Source organism: Dipodomys spectabilis, unplaced genomic scaffold (assembly GCF_019054845.1).
Source record: "Dipodomys spectabilis isolate Male_0828 unplaced genomic scaffold, ASM1905484v1 ptg000051l, whole genome shotgun sequence".
NCBI lineage: Eukaryota > Metazoa > Chordata > Mammalia > Rodentia > Heteromyidae > Dipodomys > Dipodomys spectabilis.
Window position 1 is genome coordinate 14479946 of NW_024870728.1, and position 13667 is coordinate 14493612.

Sequence of the window (13667 nt, forward strand, 5' to 3'; positions counted from 1 at the left end):
GCAAAATGTTCTCCATGCTTATAGTAGAAATCTGAATCTTGTAGGACTTTTTCTTAATTGTACCTACACTGATTTGAGGAGGGAAGGTGCACCAACTTCCATTTGAATGGCTTGCATTAACTTAACCGACTTACACGGTAAGTCATGAAGTACAAGGTGGTATTGTTGCCACAGCTTAGATTAGTTAACTGAGTCACAGGGAGGCTAAGAACTTCCCTGTACTCAGGCCGTGAATCAGTTTAGAACTGGGATCCAAACCTGGGCAATGTAGCTCAGTACTCAGAGTCTTTCCAACATGATACAATGAACAGTCTGTTCAGTGCAGTAAGGCCCATCCAGTGCAAAGGGCAATGACTCAGGATTCCCCCTTCTCTTTATCCAGTCTATGGGAACCTGATAGGTATGTTTGAACTCGATGCTAAGATGAAGCCAAGGCTGCAAACTTTTGACATGACTTTGTTTTCTTCCATAGTCACAGGCTTTGTCTTCATTTCCAGTCACCACACTCATAGGCATGTGCCTTTGGTCAGAAAAAGAGGAGCAGATTTACAGCCTCCTGACTTTAAGAAAGTAGCTCAGGGCTGGGAAGGGGCTTAGTGGTAGAGTGCTTGCCTAGCATGCATGGAGCACTAGATTAAATTCCTCAGCACCACATACACAGAAAAAGCTGGAAATGGCGCTGTGGCTCAAGCCTTGAGCAAAAGAAGCTCAAGGACAGCACTCAGGCCCTGAGTTCAAGCACCAAAACTGGCAAAAAAAAAAAAAAAAAAGTAGCTAGAATCTTACTACCTTTTCTTATAGCTATGCTTGGATACAAGATCTGAAATGCAGTCATAATAAAATACAGTTTATTCTCTCTCTGTCTCTCTCTGTGTCTTTCTCTCTGTGCTGGTATCGGGGTTTGAACTCAGAACCTTGTGCTCTCACTTGGCTTTTTTTTGTTCAAGGCTAGCCTTTGCCATTTGAACCATACCTCCACTTCTGGCTTTTTTAAAATGGCTAATTGGACATAAGGATCTCATGGACTTTCCTGTTCAGCCTGACTTCAGATTTCAGTCCTCAGATCTCAGCCTCTGAGTAGGTAGGATTACAGGTGTGAACCACCAGCTCTCAGCTCCCTTTTCTCTTCCAGAGTGGTATCTAAAAATATCTGTGAGTGGCACATAAATTATTTTTCTTAATCAGCCATGGAAGTTGATTAGCAATCAGCAAAAGGAGTGTTAAAGTTTTTTTTTTTTTGGAAAGAAACTTAGTAGGGAAATAATGGAACCAGTGGAACATTTTCAGTTATTGGAGTCAAACTAACATATAGCTTGAGTCTTAAATTGGGCATTTAAAGTGATGTTCTTATAAGCTCTACATTAGGTTAGTTGTGTGGCTAATGTCTTTGCTAAGAAAGAGGAAAATGTGTACTCTGTAAAATGACTTTTCTATATAGATAAGTCTTCCTAAAAGCAATTGCTATGACATTTTGAAGTGAACACTTAGCTCAGAGACAATCATAATGCTACTAAAACATTTAGCTTCTGAATTGGGACCAACATGATGGCCTGCCACATCTGAGACTATAAAGAACTTTTCAGAATGATAACCTTTTAATGGCTTCCTGTGCTCTTGGAAGATTCATCCTATTAATGCAATGTAAATAAAAGAAGAGGGATGCTGAGAGGGTATAGACAACATTGGCTAGAAGTCAAGCTGCTTAGGATTCACTTTCTTATAACAAAGGGAGACCTGGATTGTTGGCATTCCAGTTTTCACCTGAACTTTGGAGCAAGTCTTGGGTTCACACATCCAAAATTCTAATGCCTATTAGAATTAGCTAGAAGATATTGACTTTGTCAAGTAAACTACTTGAAGCTGTTTCTTCCTTTATCAATTGGTCTAACTACATGGATTTTTATTAGGCTTATTATTATTGTTGTTGTTGTTGTTGTTGGTGGTGGTGGTGGTGGTAGTGAGGCCTGAACTCTGGGCCTGGGCGCTGTCCCTCAGCTCTTCAGCTCAAGGCTAGTGCTCTCTCACTTGAGCCACAGTGCCACTTCCGCTTTTTCTGCTTATATGGTCCTGAGGAACTGAACACAGGGCCTCATGCATGCAAGGCAACCACTCTACTAATGAGCCACCTTTCCAGCCCCTATTGGGCTTATATTATGGGCAGAGGTTGTGTTTTTACATTGTTTCAATCTTGAGAAGAATCTTGAATGGCATATCAGCTAAGCCTCCTCTGCAGATACAATTATTGAAGTTGTGTAAGAAGATAATGTGCAGAGTTTAGTAAGATACTCATGTAAAGCATCATATCACTTGATACAGAAACTTGTTCAGCAGTGGTAGATGATGTTGTTTGTATTAGTGCCATCTTGTCTACCCGTTTTTCTTCTTTCAGGCATGCTTTGAAGATCAGTGAAGAGAAAAACCACAGGCTTAAGCAACAGGTAGCTCAGGAATGAGATAGAGGTTATGGCCAGAGGGTATAGATAAAAATGAATTTTTATTTTTCTTACAGGAGTGGCAAAAACTCAACTATGATATCTATACCCTGAGGCAGATTCGGAGAGAAGTCAGAAACAGATGGAAATGCATTTTAGAAGATTTGGGTGAGTCCGAAAGAGATTGTGAAGAGGTTAAAAAGGAACTAATCATGATACAGCTATTTTTTTTTTTTTTTTGGTCCGGTCGTGGGGCCTGAACTCTGGGCCTGGGCGCTGTCCCTCAGCTCTTCAGCTCAAGGCGAGCGCTCTACCACTTGAGTCACAGTGCCACTTCTGGCTTTTTTTTTTTTCCTTTTTGCTTATGTGGGGCTGAGGAATCAAACCCAGGGCCTCAGGCATGCAAGGCAAGTGCTCTACCACTGAGCCACCTTCCCAGCCCCAATACAGCTATTTTTTTCCACCCTAAATTCTGCATGGAGGTCAGTAACTGACTGTCTAAGCTATCATGTACTAATTATTCTTCCCAGTCTGCTCTTATACCCCCAAACATCAGCCCTTGAGCTCCCTTCCTCCCTCCCTTTATCCCTCCCTCTCTTCTTCCCTCCCTTTGTCCATCCCTCTCTCTCTTCTTTCTTCCTTTTTTGTGTACTGTTACTGGGACTTAAACCCTGGGCCTGTGTTCTCGCTTGGCTTTCTTTCTCAAGGGTGGTACTCTACCACTTGGGCCACCTCTCTACTTTGAGCTTTTTGCTAGTTAATTGGAGATAAGAGTCTCATGGACTTTTCTGCCTTGGCTAGCTTGGAGCTGTGATTCTCAGATCTCAGTCTCCTGAGTAGCTAGGATTATAGATGTGAGCTGCCAGTGCCTGGCATTTCCGTGGTCCCTGACCAGCCTGTGTCTTGAAGATACACTGCCCTAGGTTACTCATCTGTCCTTAGTATAGGGTAGCACAGGGCAAAGGCAATGCACCATTGTGCATTGACTGAATTATATGGGGATATTGGCCAACTAGTAATAACTATGGGTGAGACAGAGCTGGGAGAAATATTGTTTGTAAGAGAAATAATACGTCTTCATACAACATTTCAGAAGAAGTTAAAGAAGGAAAGTTTCATGCTTGGAAAAATATCTGTGGTATTGGGGTTGATATTGGGTAATGAGTCTTCTTAATTCTACCAGAGTTGAGATGCCATAAACATGTCCCTCACATCATAAAATAACCTTGCTTGAATGTTTAAAAAGTAAATTTATCATTGTGGGTATTAGAATTTGGAACTCTAGTCCTTGAGCTTTCTAAACAAGTGCTCCTACCCCTGAAACACACCTCCAGCCCACCCTGGCTGGTTCTTTCTTTCTTTCTTTTTTTATTTTTTGGTCAGTCATGGGGCTTGAATTCTGGGCCTACGCACTTGTCCCTCACCTCTTCAGCTCAAGGCTAATGCTCTACCACTTGAGCCACAGTGCCATTTCCAGTTTTCTGGTGGTTTATTGGAGATAAGTCTTACAGACTTTCCTGCCTGGGCTGGCTTTGAATCATGATCCTCAGATCTCAGCCTCCTGAGTAGCTAGGATTACAGGCATGAGCTACCAGCGCCCAGATAGGATCTCACTTCCTACCTGGGTACAATTCGCCTACATTAGGCTTCTCTGTCACTAGAACAATAAGAGAATTCCATCATGTCCAACTCTTCATTGAGAAGGGCTTCTCACAGACTTCTTTTTGCCTGGGTTATCCTTGACCCATAATCCTAACAATCTCAGCCTTCTAAGTGGCTAGAATTTTAAGTGTGAACAATTGACATCAAGGTGAATGTATTAATTTTGAAGCCCTTGATTCTTCTGTCCTGAAAGGACATGGTACTCTGGCATCATAACTTTTAAAGGAGAGATGCCATCTTTCTAGTTCCTATTAGTTGGGGTGAAGTAGGATGAGGTGGAACTCTGCCCTCTAAGTCACCCAATATTGCTGTGGGTTAATAGTCTTTTAATCTGAGTTATTCTAGGTAGGTTTAAAGTCTTTGAGTCTTTCCTACCTTGGGGTAAGACATGTTCACCAGCCAACCACGCTGCCCTGAGAAGGGAAATGTGGGCTTGGAGAAGCAGGGTAGGAGGTGACCCCCTTTGCGGGTTGGGACTGGGGGTGGGGTAATAATTCTAAGGACCTGGGGTGGGGGAGGTGAAGGATTGGGAGGACAGGGAACTGGATTTCCAACTCGGCATAGGACAGCAGGTAGTCAGTGGGTCCTCCTAGGGCAGGGCTGGAACTCAGGGCCTGGGCGGTGTCCCTGAATTTTTATGCTTAAGGATAGCACTCTATCGCTTGAGTGTCCACTTCTGGCATTTTTTGGAGTTTAACTTACAGACTTTCCTGCCTGGGCTGGCTTTGAACCATGATCCACAGATCTCAGAGCTACCTGAACCCGGCTTTACACAAATTTTAATTAAAGACAAATCCCACTGCTCTGGGAAGCAGCATAGCAGTTCTACCTCTGGTTTCCATATTGCATTGTTTTTGTATAATCTGCATCTGGGTCCATTCTATCTCCTGTGGGCACCATATCGCAGGGCAGCTATTTATCTGGGGGTAACATTTTCTACCTTAGGTTTTCAAAGGGAAGCGGACTCGTTGTTGTCGGTGACCAAACTCAGCACCATGAGTGATTCTAAAAACACAAGGGAAGCTCGAGAGATGCTGTTAAAGCTGGCTGAAGAAACCAATATTTTCCCAACCAGCTGGGAGCTCTCTGAGCGGTATCTCTTTGTTGTGGTAAGTGGGTTCCTTTCATGACATACCTTGATTTTGCCTGAGATTTTTGTTGTTGTTGTTTGTTTGTCTTCTCTGTTGTTTCCTGCATTGGTGTTTCCCACGCCACCAGGACCATCATAACTGTGGCTCACGGTGGCAGATGCTGCCGCTATTATCCGCTTTGCTTTCCAGTGACAGGTGCCAGCCATGTCTCTGAAAAGGCTCTGAAAATTCACAATTCTGGATCACACCTAAACCTGTCAAGGCTCAGATTGTAGCTGTGCTTCTCTACTGATTCTGCTGGGCAGCCAGTTTTGAACCATTTGCTGGTCATCACATTGTAATATGAGAACACTTGTTTATATTACCTAAGATTAAGGAGTCATCTGAAAGACCTGTGAGGCTTGATGGAGTGTTGTGAAACAATGGTTAGGAAATGTGTTTAAATCTGTTGAGAAAAAGTTCACGAATATTTTAGTTGCTCAATCTTATTTCTAGGGTGGGTTTGGTGTGTGTGTGTGTGTGTGTGTGTGTGTGTGTGTGTGTGTGTGTGTGTGTGTGTGTGTGTGTGTGTGTGTGTGTGTGTGTGTGTGTGTGTGTGTGTGTGTGTGTGTGTGTGTGTGTGTGTGTGTGTGTGTGTGTGTGTGTGTGTGCCTGGGCACTGTCTCTGAGCTTCTTTTGCTTGACTAGCGCTCTACCACTTGAGCAACTGCACTACTTCCAGCTTTTGCTGTGATTTAATTGGAGATGAGAATCTCACAGACTTTCCCACCCGAGCTGGTTTTGAACTGTGATCCTCACATCTCAGCCTTCTGAGTTATTAGGATATAGGGATGAGCCTTCAGTGCCCAGTTTTGTTCCTGAGCTTATTGCTCAAAGTTACTGTTCTACCACTTGAGCCACAGTTCCCTTCCTGTTTTGTGTGTGTGTGTGTGTGTGTGTGTGTGTGTGTGTGTGTGTGGTTAATTGGGTTTGGTTTCATTTTCCCATCCACAGGGCTTGGTTTCTGACTTGACAATCTATTTTACCTCTCTGTAGGACCGTCTCATTGCTCTGGATGCAGCAGAAGAGTTCTTTAAAGTTGCTAGTCGAACTTACCCCAAGAGTTGTGAGGTTCCATGCCTGGCAGTTGGCCAGAAAGAACCACACTGCCTTCCATTTCCAAGTCCTTAAGGAGAAGCACAGAAGCAGAAAGGGAAATTTCCCACTGGGATGCAACAGCTAAGCAAAGCTGGACGACTGCAAAGTTGGATGGGGAGCGCTTGCTGTGTGAAATGGATTCTGAATTCTGTATAACACAAGGTCTTCATGAGGACCTTATTTATGAAGTGTTCATAGCTACATTGAAACACTAGAGTGATATTACTTTCTAGAAAGAAAGTAAAAGAGCTTCTTAGGGGAAGAGTTCTTGGATGACCAGATAAAAGGCCTCATTTTGCCCAGCTTTGGTTTTAATGGTACAATCAGTTCTGATCATTCAGCCTATGATGGAGTGGGTTATCCTAACTGGTAAAATAAAATGGTTACCAAAGAGAGTGATCAGTTGGGTGCTGGTGGCTCACGCCTGTAAATCCTAGCTACTCAGGAGGCTGAGATCTGAGGATCATCGTTCAGAGGCAGCCTGGGTAAGAAAGGCTGAGACTCTTATCTCCAAAAAACTACTTAGAAAAAAAGCTGGAAGTGGTGCTGTAGCTCAAGTGATAGAGTGCTAGCCTTGAGCAAAAGAAGCTCAGGGATGACACCTAGGCACTGAGTTCAAGCCCCAGGAGCACCCAACTTCCCCACCCCCCAAGAAAGGGAGAAAGAGTGATCATTGAGCCCCCAAATAGATTTTTACTTTTGAAAGAATTAATCTAAAATATAATACTAGAAAAAATTGCCCCCAAATAATATTAGGCATGATATGACCTCTCTTTGACTTGGAAAACTCTGCAGAACTTGGGGTGGTGTTTGAGGTATTATTTTGGTACCAGTTACGCTCACTGAGAAGTGTAGATGAACCAGATACATGTTTAGGAATGCTGTTCAGAGGTGCGTTCCAAAAGGAATGATCCCTTGAGCTGATGTTTCCTGAAGCTTCGAGGAAAAATTTGCACTTGTGGTGTGATACATCTTGAATCCTCAACATGGCTGATACCTGGTCATCTCATTTTTGCATCTTACTTGTTTCCACTCAGAGCCCAGGGCATTTGATCAGGGATAGAATCTGTAAGTGGAAGTGTTTGCCCTGCACTTCCTTCTCCTGTCTTTAGTCTGTTTCTGGATGGCCAGGGTTGCACTTCTCATGCAGACCTACAGGTGGGCAGGAGGCCATGGCTTGTTACTGGGTCTTCTTCCATCACAGAAGCAGAGCAGGTGATATCAGCTTACTGCTATCCATAGATGGACAAGTCCAGCTGCAAAACTTATATCAGTCCAGCAAGGAGCTTGCCCAATGATCCTGAGATCCTGGTTCATTTTGTTACAAAGCCTTTAATAAGGAGTTATAGAGTTTATCAGGAGATTGCTGAGAACAGTGACAATATTTTAAGTTTTTTTTTCAGATTTTGCACTTCTGACTTCAGGTTATAAACTAACTTGTGTTAGTCTCTCCAGGGGATTGTGACTTGAAGAATTTCATATCCTGATTAGCGTTTTATTTTTTTTTGGAGGGGGCATAGGACACACAATGTTTAAAATATTTCCTAGAAGTATTTGTTGATACATTATGGAACAATTTAACTGATGTGTTTCAGGAAAATTTTTCCTAGTGTAGTATGTAAGGAAAGTTTTATTTTTTATACTTAGCATTTAATCTCCATGTCATATTTAAGATTAGTCTTCAGATATTTTCCCCTCACTTCTATAGACTCTTGGGAGATAAATACACCAGCAGTGAAACAAACAATAAAACAAATGAACAAACAGAAATCTTAGAATGTGCTGTTTTAATTTCTGTACTCAATTTGTAGTTTAACTTTTTGTCTTTTATTGATGTCAGAATAGATGAGATTGTTTGTATCTATGGAGTATACGTTTTCCCCATTGTTTCTATGTTTGGTAATAAACAAGGATAAGATTTTCTCCATGGTTGTGATTAAAAATGTGAGATTATACAGGTGATTTTTCCAAGGAATTAAAAGCCTTCTGTATTTACTTTTAAGCTGGATATTTGTTTTATTTATGATCAATAAGAAGAAATGGGCATTCTTTTCATAATCCCTTTAAATCAAAGGGCAGAAAAGCTGAGAGACAGATGGGGTTAAAGACCTCTTGTTACCCTAAGTCCAGTCAAAGAGTGGGTCTATACACTTGAGTAGACAATTGGCCATATCAGGAGGCTTAATGTGATCAGCAGGACCAGGAGCCATGTTAATACTTTCTAAGGTTCATGTGTGTATGCAAGGGGGTTTCAAGTGGTGATAGGAGGGAGTTTTTATATCAGTAATTATTCTAGTGTATACCAGAAGAAAAATCCTGGTAGCTAGCAGATCACATATGTCTATTCATATTTCATAGATGTTATTGCACAGAACTTTAAGGTACTTATACTTTCTTAAGAGTGGAGGGCACCCCAAAAGGCACAGTTACCAAAGTGAGGAGGTAGGCATTGGGAATGGGCACCGGAATCTCTACAAAGCTCCATGGCAGCTCTGTAGGCCAGATACTGTTAGGGATTGGGGCTCACCGGCAGCAAAGGCTGGGAGAAGAGGAGCCATTGGCAGCGGGGGTCCGCTGTCATGGCCACGATGACCATGATGAATGGCTTGTAGAGAATGTGGTGTGGTTAATAGACTAGGGCAAATTAGTTGGGGAAACCGGAATGTTCTTATTGAAGCTACACCATTGATCTCAAGGATGGATGATCAGGGGAATAGGGCACAGCTCCCCTAATAAAGGCTTATGATATCTTGATAAATTTCCAGACATTGGCTATTTTTCAAAGTCATATGTATTGACTAGAGGACTTGTGATGCCCTTGCAGGTGTGTATGACAATAATTCCTCAGTGATTACTGACATTGAGGAAGGGGAGTACACAAAAACTGTGTGGACCGTGACACACAAGGTCCAAGCTGGCACTGGCAGTGAAGGGCCACAATATCACTGTCACCAGCAGAGGCTGTGGGGGCACCTGGGATCCAGGTAATGCATGCGTTTCTCCCCTCAGGTCTTACTGTAGATCCACCTGATTATCATGGTGGATTGCCATTCACCTGTTTACCATTTATTTACTCAGCCCTCCACTGAACACATTTGGGTGTTGGCTCAACTGCCATATTATTTTTGACTTGTGGGCTAAGAACTTTCTTAATATAGAAGTAGAAACCTCTCCACCCCCATTTCCGTGTGGAAACTAAGGAGTAGAAACCAAGTAGAAACCTCTCCTCCATCCCCTTGTCTCATATACTAAATCAGAATTAGTAATTACATTCCAGGGAGATGGCAGACACTGTGATTAACTGAAGATGTGTGTGTGTGTGTATGTGTGTGTGTGTGTGTGTATGTGTGTGTGTGATCACAGGATTCTATCTAGAACAGCATATTTAGTTGTCTCCTTAGACTACTCTTGGCTATGATAGTTGCTTAGGCTTTCTTTTCTTTCAATGACCTTGACAGTTTAGAGAAGTACTGGTCAGAAATCTCGAAGAGAGAGACCTTGAGGCCACTTGTGGCAGAGGGACGATAGGAGAGTCTATTGATCTTCCTGCAGTTTTCTTTGGGAAAAGAAATGCATTGCAGTCCTGGAGGAGATATCCTCAGATCTGGCCATTGAAAACAAGCAGGTCACCGGGTGGCCTGAGCTGCTCGAGTGTGCCCCTTTCTGATGTATTCAGATCCCTTAGCTGATGGTAATACTGGAACTGACCTCTAGGGGTGCTATCAGCTAATGAAGGTTGTATTGTCTGTGCTCACTTCAGCTTCCCCCATCTACTGCTGGTTAGCTGATACAGGCTTAGCCCAGTTCCAGAGCTCCGCATGTGATTGGCTGAGGCCTTTGCTGTGGCTACTTCTTGGTAGAGCTTCCCTTTCCCTTTCTCCTCCTTAGTTATTTGCCAATAAACACCTTGCACGTCTCCCTTTCCGAATCTTTCCCCCTAGGGAAGCCGATGTGACGGTATCTGAGTTACCAATGTAGTGTGAGCGTCTGCATCTATAGCTACCACAAATTCAGTAGTCATAGTGATTTAACATTGTTTGGAATCATTAGTCCAGTTTTACTAGAATTAATCTGTTGAAATATTTCATTGTGAATCATTTTCAGATGCATTCACTATTTTTTTTAAATATGAGAAAGTTCTTTAAAAATTAATCTTAGACAAAGAATTTTCTGATGATGTGTTCATTTTGGTGGAGACAACCATATAATCATTTAAAAAGACATGTACATACATGAGGTGGAATTTACACAGCCTACAAAAGCCTGTTGGGGGAGGGGGAATAAAAGTAATGTCAACTGTAATTATAAATGGTTTCTTTACCAGACGTGAAGTTCTGTGCATGGACCGTGTTACCTGTGCTGCTAATGAACTCAGCTCAGGCGAGCTGCGGCAATTCTTGGCGCCTGTGATGTCCCACTAGCTACTCAGGCACATCTGCTCCCCTAGAAAGACCCTCCGGCCTCCGGCCTCTCCTCACATCTCTCCCTATTCCTGAGCAGAAGAAAGAGAACAGTCTTCCTAAGATGACAAGAAGAAACAAACAGTTGTTGAGTGCATTTTATGAGTACTATCTGGGACATTCCACCACCCCACATCTCATTACATCCAAGGAAGCACATGGCTACCACGATGGGAATGTGCTTTGTTCTCACGACTCCATGTTGCTTTCATGTTCCACTGACCAACCTCTCCTCGGGGACTGCTCCTGATTCTCAGGAAAACTTCACCTCTGACCTTAGGATACCATGCATAAATCCCAAACAGGACAGCACAAATATTCCAAAGAGATGCTTACACCGCACTGTATTAAAAGCCCAACCCCCCATGCCCTTGGCTCCTTGTTTCTCGCGCTCTGCTGTCTGTTACACGGAGTCCCTCTGCAGCGATGACGAAAGCCTGTTCTATTGAAGTCTCTGCCTCCTTTCTCTCCTTTCATCTGCTTAATCTTTCCTAACGTACAATTTACTCCACTGCTCCCTTCATTACAAAAAATGAGGGCGTTACTTCTTCCTTTTTATTTTTGGTTGGTTATGGGGCTTGAACTCAGGACCTGGGCACTGTCTGTGAGCTTTTGTGCTCAAGACTGGCACTCTTAACACTTTGGGCCACAGATCCACTTCTTGTTTTCTGGTGGTTAGAGATAAAAAAGTCTCAATGGACTTTCCTGCCCAGGCTGGCTTCCAACCTCAGTCCTCAGTTCTCAACCTTGGATTACAGGCATTAGCCACCAGTGCCCAGCCTGACTTATTTTTGGTGCCCGGAACAACCAAATATCACACCAAAATACATGTAATAAATACCATTTAATATAAGTAAGAATAAGAGAAAAAAGCAAAATTATAGGCTTTCATTTGACTTAATGGAAAAATGGAAACAATGTGCCCTAATACATACTATAATATCAGACCAATGTGCAATGTACTGCAAAGCTCTAACAATGTGGCTAAGCACAATGCTCAGTTATTAAACTTTTCAAGCATATAAAGATTATCTTCTGAAAGAGTGATGGGCTTCTCTTGGAGTGACCTTTGTGGAATTTTATGAATATTTCCCCTCAGCAATGTGCGACACTGATCTTGATACTTATTAGGAAGTTGGATGTACGATAATGGCATCTCAGCTTCTGGAGATGTTTTTCCCAGTGCTCATATTCAGAATCCAGTACTGGGGCCTCTAGCACTTGTGCTACAGCTCTACTTCAGGTTTGTGCTAGTTAATTGGAAAAGTCTCATGAACTCTTCTGCCTGAGTGGCTTTGAACCTCAGATCTCAGCCTCTTGAATACCTAGGATTATGAGAATGAGCTACCAGCACCCAGCTGCTCATTGTTTTGTTTTCCTGTCCACTTCACTGTCATTATGAGTCAGATCTTGTTGTCAGAAGATATTGCATCTGCTTAAGATGAGATTTTTCACTTAAACATTTCTTTCAATAATGCCTGCCTAAGCGCATAAGAGGCATTTCCCTAGGATTATAATCATGTGTCATTGCTAATAGGTATTATATATGTAGAGGAATTTAGGCTATGGATTGCTTTCCTTGAGACATGCCACCTGGTTGCAAGATTATGAAGGAGGAAATCTATGACCTTTACGTCCTCTTTTGGTTGCTGAAGGTCATTGGTGTCTGTTAAAATCCCAGGTGTTTCTTAAAGGTTACATCAGTTTAGGGCAATTTCTAACATATAAACAACATACAAATAACTCAGAACTTTTCTTTTTTGGTCTTGCTATGTAGCTCAGGCTGGGCCCTGTTGCCTTAGCCTCCAGAGTTGCTAGGATTATGTATATCACAATGCCCAGAACAGAACATTTTAAAGCAAAAAGGGGGGGGGTTGGGTGAGGAGTATAATTCTAGAACTCTAGCTGTTTGAGAAATTGCATTTTTAATGGCTATATTCAAAATTTGTATTTATAATGTTATATCTGATTTTTAAAAGTTGGTCAAAGATGATAGATTCAAATGCTAGGAAGTTTAGCCAATTTCATAGGCCATAAAGATTTTGTTACTGGCCGCACACTGGTGGCTTATGCCTGTAATCCTAGCTACTGAGGAAGCTAAGATCTGCGGATTGTGGTTCAGAGCCAGCCTGGTCAGGAAAGTCCATGAGACTCTTATCTCCAATTAACCACCAGAAAAGAAGAAGTGGTGCCGTGGCTTAAGTGGTAGAGCACTCGCCTTGAGCTAAAGAGCTCAGGGACAGCTCCCAGGCCCAGAGTTCAAGCCCCCCAACTGACAAAAAAAAATAAAAAAGATTTTGTTACTAAGTAGCCTCTGAGAACGTCATTTTTACAAATGTATCTATTGGCTATCTATTCATTCTCTTTTTGGTACCCATACTAGGGCTTGAATTCAGAACCTCATGCTCTCACTTGGCTTTTTCACTCAAGACTGGTATTCTACCACTTGAGCCACACTTCCACTTCTACTTGTTTGCTGGAGATGAATCCCTGGGATTTGTCTGCCTGGGCTGGCTTTGAAGTGGGACCCTCAGATCTCAGCCTTCTGAGTAGCTAGGATTACAAGCTTGAGCCATACCAGTGCATGGTTCAAAAATGCATAATTATGTGAACATTACACATCTTGTAATTTTTCATCTTTTTTTTGGAAATTTAATTGGTGGTTCTGCATTTTTTTTCTGCAACGAACATTCTACACATTACTGTATTCTCAGAGGAATTACAGAATCAAAATGCATGCAGATTTAAGTAATTCTTTATGCACATCATCAAGGTGCCAAGCTCCCAGGTTGCCAAGCTCCCATCATCACCCAGCAGTGCTGTGAGAGGAAATGGTCTCGCAGCAGGAATATATGCTGCTAAAACAACGGGTAAAGAGCCAGGGG

At 42.4% G+C, this 13667-nt stretch overlaps 1 protein-coding gene across 1 annotated transcript in view; it reads left to right on the forward strand.

Moving 5' to 3' along the window:
* The window catches only part of Mreg (melanoregulin), a 49886-nt gene extending 43093 nt beyond the window's left edge, over positions 1-6793 (forward strand). Inside the window, exons 3-5 of the mRNA XM_042679174.1 lie at positions 2510-2600; positions 5040-5203; positions 6221-6793. Of these exons, the coding sequence (XP_042535108.1) occupies positions 2510-2600; positions 5040-5203; positions 6221-6355 (390 nt within the window). The 3' untranslated portion in view covers positions 6356-6793. The remainder of the gene's footprint in view (positions 1-2509; positions 2601-5039; positions 5204-6220) is intronic.
* The last annotated feature ends 6874 nt before the right edge of the window (positions 6794-13667 follow it).